Source organism: Diceros bicornis, chromosome 3, assembly GCF_020826845.1.
Source record: "Diceros bicornis minor isolate mBicDic1 chromosome 3, mDicBic1.mat.cur, whole genome shotgun sequence".
In the NCBI taxonomy this organism is placed as follows: Eukaryota; Metazoa; Chordata; class Mammalia; order Perissodactyla; family Rhinocerotidae; genus Diceros; species Diceros bicornis.
The window spans coordinates 53,083,689-53,100,916 of NC_080742.1; the positions used below are offsets into that span (position 1 = coordinate 53,083,689).

General features: G+C 42.7%; 2 protein-coding genes across 3 annotated transcripts in view; both read left to right on the top strand.

The window, feature by feature from the left end:
• Window positions 1–3,201: 3,201 nt before the first annotated feature.
• On the top strand, window positions 3,202–8,614 carry LOC131399887 (uncharacterized). The gene is made up of 4 exons (XM_058534502.1): window positions 3,202–3,383; window positions 5,975–6,197; window positions 6,367–6,420; window positions 6,899–8,614. The coding sequence occupies exons 1-4, from the start codon at window positions 3,202–3,204 to the stop codon at window positions 7,577–7,579; spliced, it is 1,140 nt and encodes a 379-aa protein (XP_058390485.1). The 3' UTR covers window positions 7,580–8,614.
• Window positions 8,615–8,657: 43 nt separating this feature from the next.
• The window catches only part of CREB5 (cAMP responsive element binding protein 5), a 390,112-nt gene continuing 381,541 nt past the window's right edge, over window positions 8,658–17,228 (top strand). For both annotated transcript variants that reach the window (XM_058527570.1, XM_058527577.1), the window contains exon 1: window positions 8,658–9,943. In XM_058527570.1, coding sequence (XP_058383553.1) covers window positions 9,941–9,943 — 3 coding nt within the window. In that variant the 5' untranslated portion in view covers window positions 8,658–9,940. The remainder of the gene's footprint in view (window positions 9,944–17,228) is intronic.

Below are 17,228 nucleotides of genomic sequence, written 5' to 3' on the forward strand. Positions count from 1 at the left end.
TTCTCAAGAATCATTTAAATAAAGTACTTATAAATGCCCCTAAAGAGATGAGAATAACCTTCCACGTCAGCCGTACATGAGTTAAACATGTGGTTAACGATGATATAAAAAGAGGTGGTGTATGAAATATCAGTTCATGCGAGTCGACGCTCAATATTAATTGATGTGATATCAATAATGTTTTAGTCTAAATGAACCTTCCCTATATATAAAACACTCCTAATTATTGTAAAACCGTTACTTTCCACTTACCATTGATCTTAAGGAAATGACTAAAATTTTTGGAGTGTGCTGACACAGCACTATTATTCTGGGTCATTATTCAGAGCGGGTGTCAATCTCTTTCCCTTAATCCCAAGGCAAGAAAAAAAAAGGAGTAGTTTTTCATTTAATCAAGTCTCTCTCTCTCAAAAAAAAGGGAAGACATTAAGATAAGTGTAACTTTTATAGGGATGTTAACACTCTAATACTCTTTGGGATAGGTGAAGCTTTTGATGTTCAGCCAGGTCCAAGAGAAAACATTAAATTTTAGAAGGTGGTAGATACAATAATTCCCTGTAGGAATAGGTCAAGCCATCAGCAACCAATGGCCTTCCTGATGAGGTTTCTCAAGCTTGAGCTAAGTCACCAGGTGTCCCTTGTCAAACAACATTTCAGAGTTGACATGCACCCCACCTCTAATGCAAGAGCATGACATTTTTGAGCGATACACTTGAGGATTTCTAGAAGTGATTCTAGAAAATCTAAACCACTCAAGAGTTAATAATTAACACAACTGCTGGTCTAAAAATGCATTTGTATGTCAAGATTAGAAGGGAAAATGGTGATGGCTTCAACTAGAACATCAGCTTATATCAAATTGCTCTATTGCCCAGAAACTCAGGGCAGATTCTCCTTCAAATACAAGTGGCTTGTACTAGGGCCCTTAATTTGAGGACTAATTGGATTGACTCCTCCATTCTGATCCATAGAACTTCAATATTACAGGTTTCATGCAATTTTATGTAACAAACATTTACCAAGCACACTCTAAATGCCACGCATAGTGCTAAGCACTTGACATGGATTATTTTATTAAATTTTCTCCCCAAACCTTATGAGGCATAATAGTATCTAATATTTTTTGCAGTAATTATTATGTGCCAGGCATTGGTTTAAGCGCTTTACATATATTAGGTCATCGAATCCTTGCAATATCCTGGGAGGTAGATGCTAATATTAGCTCCATTTTAAAGATAAAGAATCTGAAGTTCAGAGAGGTAAAAAAACTGGCGATGGTCACACACCCAGTAATTGACAAAGCTGAGGCTATCAGACCCCCTGCTCTGTTCGCCTTTACTCTCAGCAGGGATCATGGGTCTGGGGGCATGGTGGATCGCATCAACCGTTTGTCTGTAGTTAGGGCTGGGTACGTAATTCTCCCACCCAGCGCTAACTGAAAATGCAAGGCCCTTGTTCAAAAGACAGGGAAAAAGTGCCTTTAAAGATATTAAATAGAAATATTTTTCCTCTCTTCCATAGCCAATCTCTTGACGTGTCATGATGTTTTTAATTCGCTATTTAATGTCTAATTAACAAGAATTTAAAATATTAGCATTCATTTTACCATGCATCTTTATACTGTGCCATGCCAGTTTTAAATGTAAATATAGGGTTACGTGTATCTGGAATCACTGAATTCACACAATTTGTATTTCATGGCTGTATGTGCATATGTGTTTTGTTCTTACCATGGCCGTGGGAAAGCCGCACAAAATGAACTCAGCTGTCTTTATTTCACTTGATGTGCACACATTCTACCCACACTCGGCCTTCCGTTTACTCACGAGTGAGGAAAGACTGAAAGGAAACGGAAGTGAGGGCTGCCCTAGCTTTCCCTTTCCTTCTATGGCATGATTTTCAGCGTGTGTGGCTGGTTGTCCAACACAGAGACGTCACAAGAGTAAGAAGGTTCCTTGGTTATTTGTATTTCTTAGACAGCCTTTGTCCTTTTTCTGCGTTCCAAGAAAGTTCTGGTTTGAAAGGAAAGCACGGCCTCTCAGAGCTCTCAGCGCCCTCCTCACCCCTATCCCACTCAGCCATAGAGAAAACCTGCTTACTTCGTATTCGCTTCGAGTCTCACCGAACTCCCACGCATCACGGGTCCGCCAGGATTTTGTGCTCAGGAGGCATCAAGAACACTACATGCAAATGAGGTGGGAGGGAATGGGGCGGGGGGGGGGGCACGCTCTCCTCCGCTCAAAGAAAAGCCTTGAATGAAAAAATAAACGGGACAGGTCCCTCTGAGTGGTGTATGTAGAAGGGACCAGGAGAAGCCTTCTTTAGGGGTGTGTGTCTTTACGGGAAGCAGCTACAGGATTGATGAAAAGCATATGAGCCTGGGGTCATATTTTTTTAGTGTTGCAGGCAGCACCTCTTCCTGGTCCCTCCCCAGCTTCCTCCCAGGTGGCTGCCCATCTATGAATTCACTAAAGCAGAGTCACCAAAGTGAGGTCCCCAAATGCTTGCCTCAGAATCACTGGGCCCAGTCCTGGGCCCAATGCCAGACCTTTACCCTGAAATCCCCAAGGAAGTCTGACCCAAGACACTGCCTTTAACAAGTTGCCCTGGTGCTTCTTATGCTGGGAAGTTTGAGAACTTCTGCAGGAGCCTAGGAGCTGGGAAGAAGGAGAACTTTTTTTTCTCCCCCAGCACCAGGCAGACCCACCAACCTTTGTTGAACGTTGGAGAAATGACAGAATCCAAAGCATGGAGGCTAAACGATTTCTCCCTATCTGAATACCTTTGGGATGGTTCTGATATTCAGTAGGTAAGCACCAGGGAGGCTGTAAATTGGCTACAATATTAAAGTTCTTCCGTATGGGTTGGTAAATACCCACTGCTCTGACCTCTATGCTATCCCAGTGGCCCAACTGCCCAGGCCTCTCCCTTGGACTGCCCAAGTGATCCAACAACTAAAGAGTTAACCTCTGGTCCAGCAGGGAGTCTCATCTATTCTCATTGGTCAGTGTAGGTGCCAGTCAGCCCCTCATAGGTTCAACTGATGCAGTGCCTTATGGGCGGGCTTATGCTCTGCCTGTGCCCCTACCCTGTGGAGGGGATGAGGTGGGAGTGGGGAGGAACCTGGGTGGGTGGTACCCCAGCCAGTTTACCTGGACTCTAGTGTAAGTATCCCTGTTTCCACACGTCTCCCAGACCATAATGGGTGGAGTCCTAGTGGGTGAGATGGCATTCCTGGACGTGGTGCTGGCACCCCAGTGGGCAAACACCCCAGGTGATGGCCACAACCAGCTGAAGTACCCTAGAGGTGCTCTTGCATGGCTGCTTCTGGGAACTGCAACCTCCATGGGACTTTGGCTCTCAGAGATCCTGGAAGAGATTGGGTGAGCACGAGGCATGCAGGAAGTTGAATCCACAAACATGAGGGCTCTGTTGGCGTGGTTTAACAAATGAAAGCCTGCTTGGTACAGATGGCGCATGGAGGGGTTAGTGTGGGGCTAGGAGAAGAATGGGGAAACAGGTTCTCTTTTCATTTATTTGGTCAAGTTTGCTAAAATCATTGAATGCTCTCCTATCATGGCATTAGCCACATTACTTTCATTAATAAAATGAGGGCAAGTACTTACATAGTATTTGCCCTGTGCCAAGGACAATTCTTAACTCATTTCAGTTACAATAATCATCACCACCATCCACATTAAATATAAAACTCAAGTAGCCGAGCCGTGATTTGGACTCAGGGAGCCTGACATTACAGTCCACATTCACAAACAAACACCACCTCTCTTCTTCAATTTACATTCAAAAAAATTTGTGTGTATGTGTGACTTAGTTGGTAACAGAGATCTGGACTATGTAAAAAAAACTGTATACAATGGCTAGAAACATTTTAAATGAAGTTGCTGTCAGTTTAGTAGAAGCTGAGACAGGAGTCAGCACCACGAACAATATTGCTGACGTTAAGAGAAATTATCTGCCTATTGAGACTCCAAGTCACCTAATGATTATCAAGTTCTTGGGGAAGTCACTGGAAGAGTTCCATGTGTGTTCCTATGCTAATCATGGCTTAGAAAGGGGCATTGTTTACCTAGTGACAGCATACCAAACAAAAGGTCAGCAATAATTTTTAAAGTGGTTTGGATAGTATCAGAGATTGATGAACTACTGCATTACAGCTCACATATATATATGCGTCTGTTGAGGGACTATTGGGAATTAAATGTTTTAAATTTATATGTTGATAACTATTTGCAGGTTTTAAAATATTTCGATTATCACCTCAGCTTTGCTTATTCAATTCTTCAGTCTGTTCCTTTGGTCCACACCTGTCAGCTGGGAAAAAAGATAAACTCTCAGACTGAGCTCTGATATGTGGAGCTGTATCCCTTTTCGGTTTGCTCCTCGTCTGGCTCGCACTTTTCCTTTGGGGGAGAAGGAGGTAGACACCTGCTTTAGGTGGGAAAGGCTGCCCTGGTCCTCGAGTGGGAATGTGGGCAAGGAGGCCCGTTGCTTCCTTCCATAAACCTAGGTAATTGACCTGTCATATTTAAAGTTTTATTGGGTAAGATTCAAGTTAGGACTGGAGCCCTTCTTTTGCAGTTCCTTCAGGGCTACATGTGGAAAAGAACAAATAGAAAACTCAGTGATAAGTTCTGAATAAGGCTGTGAGAAATGAACAGTTGTCAGCCCCTGTGGTCTCAAGGAAGACTTAAGGAAAGGGAGTTGTTTAAACACCTAAAAACAGAAAGGAAATACAAAGCTCTTCCATTTAGTATGTCAAAACCAGCTCAGAAGTATGTGACAGTCCAGAAGCATTACAGTTTCTAGCCAGTCCAGTCATGCTTCTCTGGCAAACTGCACAGTCATGGTTATGATGCATTGGGAGGAGAGGTGCTATATAAATGTCAGATGTTACATAAATGTCAGCAATGATTATTGTTTGTCAATGGGGGCTAAACTGTTCCTAAGCAAAGCTCCAACTCCCAGCCAACATGTCCTTAGCAGAGGTTCTAACCACCAATAACCCATGAGAAGGGAATGCTCACCCTTGGTTCTAGAAAGCGGCCCAGTTGGGATTTGGGATTTGAAAACAGGGGTTGGGGTGGTGCCAGTGCCACCACTTGCTCCAGTGACTTCAGGCCAGCCCCCTAACATTCTGGAGTCTGCCTTAGCTCACCTGTAAAATGGGGATCATTATAACTTGCGCCCTACTTCTCCTTGTTGTGCTGGGTTGTGAGAATTAAGGGAGTTCGCATGGGTGCGAGTGCTTTGTAAAGTGTGAGCTGCTGCAAGGATGACAGTGCTCGTCTAGGTTCGGCTGGAATTTAGCCCATGCCTTCCCTTTGAATCCTACTCATAGGGAGAACATCTGAATGGAAATTAGCTTAAGCTGGGGATGGTGATGGTGGCTGGCCAAGATGCTGAAAAAGCCAGGTTCCTTCTCTCACGGAGCTGTCAGGAAGATACTGCAGACCAGGCGCCCGGATCCTGAATTCTGGCTCTGGCTCTGCCACTTGCCAGCCTGTGAGCTTGGGCGAGTTACAGACTAGGCTCTGGAAGTGATCGCCAAGGGCCCTTCCGGCTCTGACGCGGACTCTAAATCCGGCTCACCACTTGGCTCTAGCTGTGATTCACCTTGCGCCTCCAGGAGCAACTCTCCCTCCAGCTTCTCAGACGCACGGAGCAGGGGTCTTGGAAAGGGTGGGGGCCGTGTATTCCATGTGAGTGTGCACAGTAAAGAAGTCATGCCTTTGGAGGTGAAGTTATGCCTTTGGGGTGGGGGCCGGTGAAAAGGGGTGTCGAGTGAGTGCTCTGAGAAGCCAGGATGCAGGGAACACTGTAATGAGGTCACGGCTGTCGCAGGCAAAAAGGAGCTGGACATCTGCTGGTGGGGGAAGGGGGGAGCGTCCTGCATTTGTTTGCAGAAAGTGTCTTCCCGCACCCTTCAGCATCCCCCTCCCCACCTCTTCCCTAGCACTCATCCCCACACCTTTCACACGCTGCCAGGCCCTGTTCACAGGAAAGCCCGTGTCCGTGCCTCCTCTGTGGTCCTGTCTGAAACCATGAGGATTGTTTCCAAGCTGACTCACACCACTAATGTCAGGGAGCCGTGTCACACGGCGCTGGGCTCTGCAAGCTGTTGCTTGCGCGATCCCAGCCGCCGCCGCCGCTCGCCGGCGGTGCACCGGGGTCCGCTTGTGGGGCGGGGCCGGGGCGGGGCCCGCCCCCTCGGCGCGCCGGCCCCGCCCCTCCCTCCTTCCCTCCCCCGCGGACCGCAATGATTTAGAAGTTCAGGAATCCCACGTGACGTCACCGGGGGGGTGATGTAATGCACTCTAAATAGAATGTATTGTAATCTTTGCTCAGTCCAACGTGGTCCCTTCACCCGGGCTCCGCTGTTGCCTTCTCCACACTTGTTTGGTAAGTTCCTAAAAATACGGCTCGGCCACTTCTGGGGCTTTTGCATTTAGCCACTTTTGTTGCACTTGCCGCGGGAGCCATCTCGGGAGCGTACTTGTTTGCAGGGGTTGGTTGTCGGCAGCAGTCGCGAGGTTACTTGGTCCAGTGGGCAGGTCACAGGGCAAGGAGTAGGGAAGATGCGATACATTTTTTTTTGGAGGGTGATCTGTGTTTGTAAACACTTGGCGGACCAGAGGGAAGTCCGGCCCCCAATGCTGGTGGACTGTGGAATTCTGCTGTGTCCTGAGGCCACCCCAGAGACCCCACGCCGTGTCTGTCCCGGAGCGCGTCTCGGTGGCCGCCGCGCCGTGCGACTGGAAGGATGCTAACGTGGAGCGAGCGCCGTGTCCGCCCCGGCGTCCGTGCGTGTGTGGGAGCGCGCGTGTGTTTCCCTGACACGGGGAACAGTTATGAATCGGGGGGGTGTGTTTGCCTCCAGAGACCTGGCAAGGTGCGGAACCCTCCAGAAGTGCGGTCAAGCGGCGGCAGTGGCGGCGGCAGCGCAGACGGCGAGCCAAGAACCTCCCCTCGCGTCCCCAACTTCCCGGTGATGCGGCGGAACCCCGGAGAAAGTTCGCAAACTTGCAGCCGGCGCGGCGAAGACGCCGGGTCACCTAGGGGGCGGGCGAGCGGGCGCGCGGGGGGCTCGCTCCCTGCCGGGTGTCGAGCCTGCTGCTGCCACCTCTCCCGCAGGGCTGCCCGCCGCAGCTGGTGGGCGCGCGCGCCCGGGAAGGGGACGTCGCCCTTGAACGGCACTTGGCTTTCGCTCCAGGCGCGGAAGGCTCGAAAGTGGCGAGGCTCTACTCGCGTTCACTCCTCCAGCCGCCTCCTGCCTCCGTCCGGTTCTCGCTGGCATCATTACCTCTTCCCCGCCGCTGCCTCAAATGACAGCTCTCGCTTTTGCCGCGGCGGCGCGGTGGCAGTTTCCAGGAGCCGGCGGCTGGAGCCTTCCTCTCTGGCAGGTTCTCCACGGAACCGCTTAAACTTTTCGCGAAGTTCTCAGAGCGGCAAGACGTGCGAAGGAACCAAGGAGATGTTTTTTCTCGGCATCTGCATCCCGCTTCTTCTTTGCCATAGATTTATTTCCGGGGGCGGGAAGGGGGGTGTATCTGGTAGATAAAGCCCCAGACCTTGCCCACCTCCTCCCCAACTTTTCTTGAACGGGTACTGCACTCACTTGATGCTTGTTCAAGGCCAGGCACTGGAGTGGGTGCTTGTATGTTTCGTTGTCGGAGTCCGCAGAGTGTGCTTGATTTTTATTTTTCCCTCCCTCTCTGACATGTGTCAAGGAATAAAGGCTGGATACAGGTCCATTACGTCATTCTGCAGGCCAGTAAGTGTTTGATTAACAGCTTCAGATACTCAAGGGTTCGGGGGCTTAGAAATGCTGACAAAGCAACTCTGCTTTCCATCCCCAGCCCCCAACATACTCGTACAATTGCCTGTTCCCTGGGCATCTTTATTGCCCTCTCCTCCCGGACCCCTCCTTCTCCACTCCCTCTCCCGCCCGCACCGTTATCACTCTGGCCCCGCCTTCCCCTTTTACTGCTTTCCCTGGGGCGATCACTGTCCCTGGAGTGTGGGTAAGAGCTTCTGGCGTCTGAGGGGAGCACAGTACCTGATCAGCGCACACACAATCTGCCCTGTTCTATTATTTAAGGAAGGCACCAGCAAGCCCTCTTCTCTAGGGCGAAAATGCTCAGCCCTGATAGAAAAGGCATCTTAGGAAATGTTTAGAGACGTTATGATGATACTGTGTCCCTGTGGTGACTTAGGAAAACGACACACCCACTGCAAACAAAGTGCTTAATTCTATAGAGCGCCTTCCTCCAACCGTTTAGCCGAGGAGGGAAGACGAAGGGAGGATGCTGACTAAATCAAATTTAGCTGAAAGGATCAAGATTAAACGTTTCATTTCCAAAGTGAGGGAATGTGAGTGTTTGAACTCAAAGTACCATACAATAAATTGGTGCGTGTGTTACTTTCTTTCTCTTAACCTTAAGTTTCTGTATTTAAAGAGGATGTTAAATACATAAGTCACTGAATTGAGTCAGAATCTGCGTATCTGGCAGTTGAAATAACAACACTGTGTAACATATTTAAGGGATAAAAATAAAAAGAAATCTTAGTAGTGGGGGTGAGTGTGCAGCAGAAATCAAATAAAAAATTTACTAACAGGGTTTTGGATGGAGGGGGGTCAGAAGATTTGGGTGCTTTCTGATTTGGAGTTAGTGAAAGCTAAATAAAGGAAAATTTATGTTCTGAGTATGTGGGAATTTCTTGATGAACACATGTCTTGTTATAATCAGATCTACTTTCTTCAAAATGAAAGCTGTGCTGTAGAGTAGGCATTTGTGAAACTCCTGCCTGGGGTCTAATTGACCTCCTTCCCCAAGTTTGTGGCAGTATTTACTATTTACTAACATCTAGAGGTGAAATACTATAACCCCACACAATCCATGTGCATCTAAAATGTGAAACATCTTGTTTGTGATGCACAGACCTAGAGGAAAAAATGGCCCGGGTCCCCGGCACTGGAGAGTGTGATTAATGATCAGTGATTTAGTGATCAGTGATTAGTGGTTTTATTCAAACTGTTACCTCTGACCAGAAGCACACATCAGAGGATTAACAGGCTCTTTAGATAAATGCTCATTAGTGGAAGGGGAAAAGCAAAGATAATAGGCATGCACCCAGGGACAACTTTCGAAGAAAATCATTCCCGTCTTCAGAATAATAAGCTCTATTAAGAGAAAGCCCTTTTAATTTAAAACTTGCTTTTATCTTGTAAATCAAAGTTAGATGTAAAAGTTTGTAGTGCCATTATAACCTAAATTTTCCCATATCCACTAGATGTGGATTATCTCAGTAGCGATATTTTTTTTTTATTTAAATAAACAATTGGACCTTTAGAGCAGCTGAACCCTGACAAGTTCTTAACTCCCAGGGTTTGAAGGTGTCCCCCCTTCTAGAATGGAGAGTGCAACTTGCTAACTAGATGGCGCACTGTTATTTGGTGTGCTGTGCTGTGTGGTGCAGGAGTCTGACGGAGCAAGTAGCTGCTTGCGAGGTGTTCTTCAACACTTACAACAAAGTTGATTCTGTGTAGGGTTGGAGGCTAGACGGTTCTACAAGTTTTTAGTCACATTTTCCATGTCAGTTAAATCTAGGGTGTTCAAGGCTACTGGAAAAATTAGTCTCATTACTAAAAGAAACTTAGGGAGCGAGGGAGGAAAGGAGGGACAGGAGTCTAAGAGGTACCTTTGGGTTGCAGAAGTGATTGTAAAATACCAGATCTGTTCTTTTTTTTACTAAGAGCTAGTTTCATAAGCTTGTGGTCTGAAATCCTGAGGCAAATACTCAAAGATTTATTTTCTTCCTCATCTTGCTGGTGAAAAAGGAGTTACTAGAAAGAAAGGAAGAAAAAACTTGATTTGGTGACTGCAGGAAGCAACACGTTGCTGATTTTTTTCTACAGATAATGGTAAGATGATGTTTACTACTCTTATTAAGCAGAAAGGGAACTTTACAACTGGTTAAATGAGACCAATCTTGTATTTTCATAGATGCGATTTGGAAATGGAATTCTTATTTTGCACTGAATCTTAATGTTGCTTTTGTCAGTTTCCTGGGATTTGGTAGCATTTTGTGTGGAAGGTTGTCTGTGTGTGTGTGTGAATAAGACCATTATTTCCCTGGTAAAATAAGGTTCATGAGCATGTGAACGGCAGTGGGGGAGCTACGAAGCATGTTAAATAATGTGTCAGGTAAGAATTCCTTTTTCTACGAGCTTTCATGAATCACTTCAATAAGTACTTAAGTTTTAGTAAGGAAGGCATTCTTAAAAAGAAACCTAAAAATTAAAAATCAAACAAAAAAACCCCATTCTCCACTTCCAAACCTAGATGTGTATTCCCCCGAGGAAGGATGTTATTGAATCAATATCAGCTATTACTTGAGTTTTAAAACTTAGAAAGAAAACAATGGATGAACTTACTTGTGCCTCCCTATAAATTTTTTCATTTTCCTTTGCTTGTAGCGTTTTATATAGATCCATTATTTTTAAATCCCGACTGATTCATAGCAATTTTTATTTTTCAACTTTACTTAAACATATTTGCTCAATTCAAGCCAACTGTTTTTAATGTAAATTGCTGATATCTTAAATTGCCTGTCAATTGGAAGTCAGTTGTGACCTTATATAGTTTATACATGAGCAGATGGTTTATTAGAACATTCCCACAAAAATGTGGAAACAATGCCTTTATTTCTATCTCTGTAATGTTGCAGCTTTTATTTGAATAGGTGGCTAAAGGAATGGTAGCTTGTCAGACTTTTCCTGTATAGCTTTTCAAATATAGTAAGTTGAAGATTTTTGTTACAACTATTTGTCAGTTTCCCACACCTGTAGATTCAAAACGAATCAATCATGGACTTTCCATGACTCTTTGTGCTAATATCAAGTTCCTGGTCTCCTGATTTCTTACCATAATTTGCTTTTTAGTGACAATGCATCACCATCCTATTGTATTTCCTTCGCATTGGAGTTTGCTGCTTATTAAGCTGAAAATTATTTTGTGGGAGTGTGATGTTTGCTGGATCCCAAAGATGTGAACTTTGTATTTGTGGTTGGTTTTCTTCCGTTTGTGTTGTTAGATTAAAATTGAGGATGTGTGTGGACTTATTATTTTTGTCATCGTTTCTTTTTTCTTCTTCTTCTTCACTTCAAAGCAATGCTGTTAGTCACAAAATTAATGTGATCATGGCTGGTGTTTCCCATCTATATGCTTCTTTTGCTTCTTACAAATTGGATTTCTACAGCAATTTAAGATCTTTTTTTAGAGGCAGATTTCTTGGATGAAGATGGAACAATGATCTCAGTCAATTCATTATCTTGTCCAGTTTGACTACCAGCTGTATTATGGGAATCAACCAATGCTTTTATAAATTAGTGTTTAAAAATTTAAATCTAGGACTATTTCTCTGAATCCTACTTAAGAAAATTATACAACTGAGATAAGATAATAAACTAAGGGGAGGGGGGAAATAGTCTTAAATATTTAAGTGTGAGAAAGAAGCACTTTCGGGTATGCTAAGCAGACTTGAAGAACCTTTTTGTGTTGCTATTTGTAAACTAAATAAGCTATCTATTTTGTGGCATTGCTTTAAATAGAAACTCTGGCACTTTAAAAATGACATCATGTTTAATGTTTTCACTAAAGAGTTCTTACATTTTGTAATTAGGAAAAAAATGGGCAATTAGTGTTTTTTGAGGATCCATTAGTATTCCATTGTTGGGAATCGAAAATCGTGGATTTAACATAAGAGAAAAAAAGAGAGAGAGAAAAGCTTTTACAGATTTCCAGGTAGTGATAATGCTGTTCCAGAAACAATTTTTAAAGCTCTTATTGAGACTCTGGTACTTTCAAAATAAAACTTATAAAGTTTAGGATAAATTCCTGAATGCATAAGATGTTACATTGACATTTCCATATCGCTTTCCTCCAAGCTCACTCTATTGCTCATTTATCTTTTCTGAGAAATACATCAGAATCCATTTATTCTGATATACATATTCTAGTTGCTTCCTTCTATTTCCTCAAGGTTCATATTTCTAATCTCTACCCCGAAATTAACAGGGATTGAAAACTATCATGTTGGCGTTTGTCTTGAACTAATCTTAGAGAGTAAGCATTCCTTTCGGCCTAGGGCTTCTGATGGGGAGATAGAAAGGCTTCTTGTAGCAGATGCAGAGCCGGGGATGGTGGGGGGATTTTCTCATTGATAGACCAACCTCTTCACTTTGCAGAGGAGACCCACAAGCCTGGTGGTGTCCCCCGGCTCACCTGAGACCCAGAGCTAAAGAGTGCCAAACGAGCCTAGAAACCTGGTCTCTGCTTCCAGGTCGGGTTCTCTTTCCATGAGTCAGGCTGCCATAAATGCCCTAGTCGTAAGTGAAACATAACCCATGGCGTTGGATGCTTTGCTCTTTTCAAACCTTTTGATCACTTACCTTTCAAAGACAAGTTTCTATCAGATCTTTTGAATGAATACCCCGACCATATAAACTGTAGTTTCTATCCTGTATATTCTTATATATCTGCAATGTTAATTTTTCTAATATTGGTCTCATTCTTTGAAGGCCATTTTTCTTCTTCTTCGCCATTATTATTAGACATGCCCTGTAAAACTACACCATCCAGATTTCATTTGAGACCAAAACCAGGCAAAAGTAAAAACTGTCTAAAAGACTGTCTCAGAATAAGGCAGTAACTTTCTTTACATCCTATCTTTTCTTTGTCATCTTTGAGAAAGGGATCTGAAAAAATTTTAAAGTTTAAATAATCTTTCTTTTTGTCGAACAGAGCAACAAGTGCTATTTTCGTTCTGGCAGATGTATTTTTGCCCAGGATCCGTCTGTAATATATTATCTTTCCAGGTTGGTGTATACGAGAGTGTTTAGAGGTGAATATTACTACATGGGAAGTGAGTTGAGTCTGGAAGTATGCTCTTTGAGGTTTAACAGGCAAAACTTGACTAATCATAGCTAATAGAAATCACACATGCAACATAGGGGGCTCCAGAGCACCAAATATTTGATTTAAGATGGCATTTAGGTTTGCTGTATTTAGGATGGGGAACAAGAATATCTCAATAGAAATCTTGAATGCATCTACTGTATGTGTTGTTTGGCCTGACCCATAGGTTTCCTTTCCAACTCTGCGTGAAGGCTTTATATCAGAATTCAGGTCTCTTTTATTCTTTTATTACACTGAGGAACCCCTGTGTTTCATGATTTCTCAAATATAAGACATTTCAGCCAGTTTTATGCAATTCTCTCTCTGCTGGCTTCCTAAGGGGAGAAAACCACATGCCACAAAAAACATCTTTGTTTTTGTTTGAATTAGCTGATTATTAGAAGAAATACATTTTATCTCCATTTGCCAGATCCAGTAGGACCATTTCACTTTTTCAAAACAAGATTTTCTTCTTTAAGTAGCTATGATGCTGTTTGGCTTCTGCATTACCAGGTACTAATCTAGGCACCACAGAGTGGAAGACCTTGAAGATTAAGTCTATTTCCACCAGGGTACCTAGGTATGACATGGTGCGCCACTACAAAGAGCCTGATTTGCCTCACTGCAATGACAGCATTGTCCAGAAAAACATTGCCTTCTGGGAGGAGAGACAAGATTATAGGCTCAAACTTCTACATTCTGAGCAGGGACTGATGCTGTGCTGCAGATGGCTTTCGGAAGGCTGAGGGTCTGCTGGGTTATTTATTAAACTACAACATGGTAAAACATTCACGGGCTAGAACTTGACCATCTACAACTTAAAAGCCTTAATAGACCTCTTCATCCATTCTCTGCATTTTCCTTATGCTAATGTTTTTCTAGATTTACTTTTTAACATCCATTCTAGTTACTCTGCTTTCATGAGTAACCATACAATAACAAATCACAAGTGTGACCACAATGGAGAGGACATTTTTCCATAAGGGAAGTAGACTTTCATATAAAATCTTGAAAGAAACAATTAGCAAGACAAAAGAAAGGAAAGTTTGAAATCTGATTGATGGCATCACGGGCTCTACCATTCATAGCTCTGTGGCAATGTGGGTTATAGCAACAGGAGAAGCCTAAGATGGGAAGAGAGAATCCCCGAAGTGCTGCCTTGAGCTCATTATGCTTCTCTACCTCAGTTTGTTCATTTGTGATAAAAGGGTGTTGGTCTTGACCAGCACTGTCCAATAGTGGGAACCACACATGTGAGCATCATATGTAATTTTAAATGTTTTAGTAGCCACATTAAAAAGGTAAAAAGAAACAGGTGAAGTTAATCTTAATAACGTATTGTATGTAACCCAATATATCTGAAATATTGCTGTTTCAACATATAATCAATATAAAAATGTTGAGATACTTTGCAGTTTTTTTTTTTTTGGTACTAAATCTTTGAAATCCGGTATGTATTTTACAATTTCTGCACATCTCAGTTCTGACTAGTCACATCTCAAGTGCTCAGTAGCCACCTGTAGGCAGTGACTATGGTATCAGGCAATGCAAATCTCTCCTCTATATCAATCATTCTCACTTCTGGCACCCCAATAAAACCACCCATGGGGTTTTAAAAAATACTAATGTGGCTACTACCCCACGCCCCCGTTCTGATTTAATTGGTTTGGGGTGGGGGCCTGGACCTCTATATTTTTTAAAAGCTCCGGGAGTATTTCTAAAGCATAGCCAGAATTGAGAACCACAATTCTAACTGATCTCTAAGGAATCTTCTCCTCGAAATATTCTATGATTCTATTTAGGGAAAGGGATCGCAGTAAAGCATTCAGAGTCAAGGGCAGCCAGTGGTTGTTCGGGCCTGCTACATGCTGTAAAACATACTTAAGAAAATATAATTAATAAAAATTAAAATGTACAGATTGAATAATTTAGAAGATAATTCTTTGTACCACAGATGAGCTCTGTTCTGTGTAAGTTTCAAATATGGATGTTTCAAATGGTTTGTTTCCCAAAAAATCTTAACTTATGATTTGGTTTGCATGCAGCCTCTTAGAAACCTTCCATTTTCGAAAAGGTCAAGATCTCCACGTTTCAGTTATTTTGCTAACTTACTTCTTTGCCTCGGATACCACTTGCCTTTAGCTGTTTTTGGAAGGAAAATCTTACTCCATTTGAGACATCTGGATCCCCTTGTGTTTCTTCCCTCGAAGCTTTTAACAAGTTTTCTGTCATTGCATAGATGAAACTTGCCCTTTACTCACGTCAAGATGTTAGCTATAACCGCCTCGACTTAAAGTGTTCATTCTATTTGTCATCCTTTAAAACCTTGGAAGAATCAATATTTCTCAATGCACACTGGAATGTTTTCCTTTAAGAAATTTTTTAAAACAATATACCAATCTGTGCATTCACTAAAGGATGCAAAGAACCAAAAAAATAAAAAATAATAATTCCACACTCCTCACCCATCTCGTTTCAAAGTCTACAAACAACATTGTTAGTGGAAGGGAGGAAAGACCTCAGGGACAGTCCCTTGTGACTTCATGCTGCTGAGAGCCTCTGCATTCCCGCATTCGTGAGTCATTTCACCCTGAACCTCTCTCCCCATCCCCTGCATAGCCATCTGTTTCCAAGTACGTCTATCTGACCACGTGCTTTTTAAACATGACTTAAAACCATTTTTAGGTACAAAATTCCATGTTTCGTTACATTTTGGGTGATAATATTTGTGTTTTCTGTAATGTTTTTCATTGGAAGAGTTTTAACTTCCGTGTATTAACGCGCAGCTTTAATTCCCATTTTGTAGATGGGGAAACTGAAGGACTGACAAGGCTACGGCATGATGTTCATTAATTAGAAGGGTGGTCAGTCTGAGAAAAGAGCTCATGTTTATTAGTGCCTAAATGTAAGGACTACTCTGGGTGACTTTCAGGTGGGGATTTTCCAATTGTGTATACTATTGCATTTGCCTTTGAATTTGAAAATAACATTCTTTCTAATGCTTTTCCATGCATTATTTGCACTTAAATAGTTTCTCTGCTAATAAGTCTTGCTTCCCAGCTTCAGGCTACGTGTACCAGGGTTGATTAACCCATACATATAGGTATATCAACCTCTTAACAAGGGATCTATTCTAAAAGTTTCGTGGAGACATCTGTTACAAACCTGTGTTTTTGGTGGTGTCTAGGGAAACTTTCTCTCAGGCTACTTTATGATTGACTATTACAGGACTTTGTGGAGAGACAGTAAGATTAGAGATGTAAGTTGTTCAACTCTTTTAGGGGATTGAAAGTTAAGGGCTTCAAGTATTCATTCACTGAGCAAGATAGACTCTAGCCCTAGCTCCTGAATTATCTTTAATAAAACATTTTAGCTCTTGTTTTACCGATGTACTATCTTCACACTTGGCCTGGAGCCATCTGCTTTTGAATATTTGGTTTTTGTTTTCTCCTAATAATGACTAGGGTTGGACTTAGCCATTTGCAGTTTCTGTCTGCACCTCTGTGTCCTCAATGGGTGAGATACAAGCCACGATTAATAATGCAATCTGTGACCAGTGCCAGGGAGGGATTATTTTGGATCCCGTTCTAAGCGTTATAGTAAAGTTAAAACCATTTTAATATCCACACATATATGTGGTTATGGTGGTTAAACTTGTATATAAATAAAAACCTTGGCCAACAAGGACCAGAGTGTTACTAGCATGTATACTTGTAAATGAGATTTTCATCTATTTTAGGATGCCCATGGATAAATTGTTCCTCCTTTTGAGCAAGTATCTATTTGTCACATTGATTTAGATACACATATTGTTGATTAAAAGATACTGCTAGATTTAAAAAAATTGAAACCATATTTAACACACTCTTCTTTTCTAATAAGGCTTGTCTAAGCACACATTGTTTACAGTTTCATCTTCCAGCTTTACGAAGCCAGATGACTAACAACCACCATTCTTAGTGCCGGGCTGGTGGACGTCATCAAAGATGATGATGCACAGTGTTTTGGCACCACAAAGCAGCATGTAATTTGAAATTGTACTTTTTGCTAAATACCCATGCTAATCTCCAAACCATTCAAAACATTAAAAAAAAAAATAAAAACAGTGATGTTTGCCCATTGGATGGAGATAACACTGGCAGGGAAGTACAATTAATTTTTTTCATGTGTCTCAGAGGCACTCACAAAAATCAAGGAGAAAAAAAATTACACATAATTACTTGACATGCCCTTTGGAAGGGACATTCTTAA

Bases quoted from the DNA above. Each gene is read 5' to 3' on its own strand.
- LOC131399887 (XM_058534502.1), top strand. From the start codon at position 3,202: ATGGGTGGAGTCCTAGTGGGTGAGATGGCATTCCTGGACGTGGTGCTG. The intron at 6,198-6,366 runs GTGGGGCGGGGC...ATCTTTGCTCAG, and splicing joins CGGTGCACCGGGGTCCGCTT to TCCAACGTGGTCCCTTCACC. The intron at 6,421-6,898 runs GTAAGTTCCTAA...GTTTGCCTCCAG, and splicing joins GCCTTCTCCACACTTGTTTG to AGACCTGGCAAGGTGCGGAA.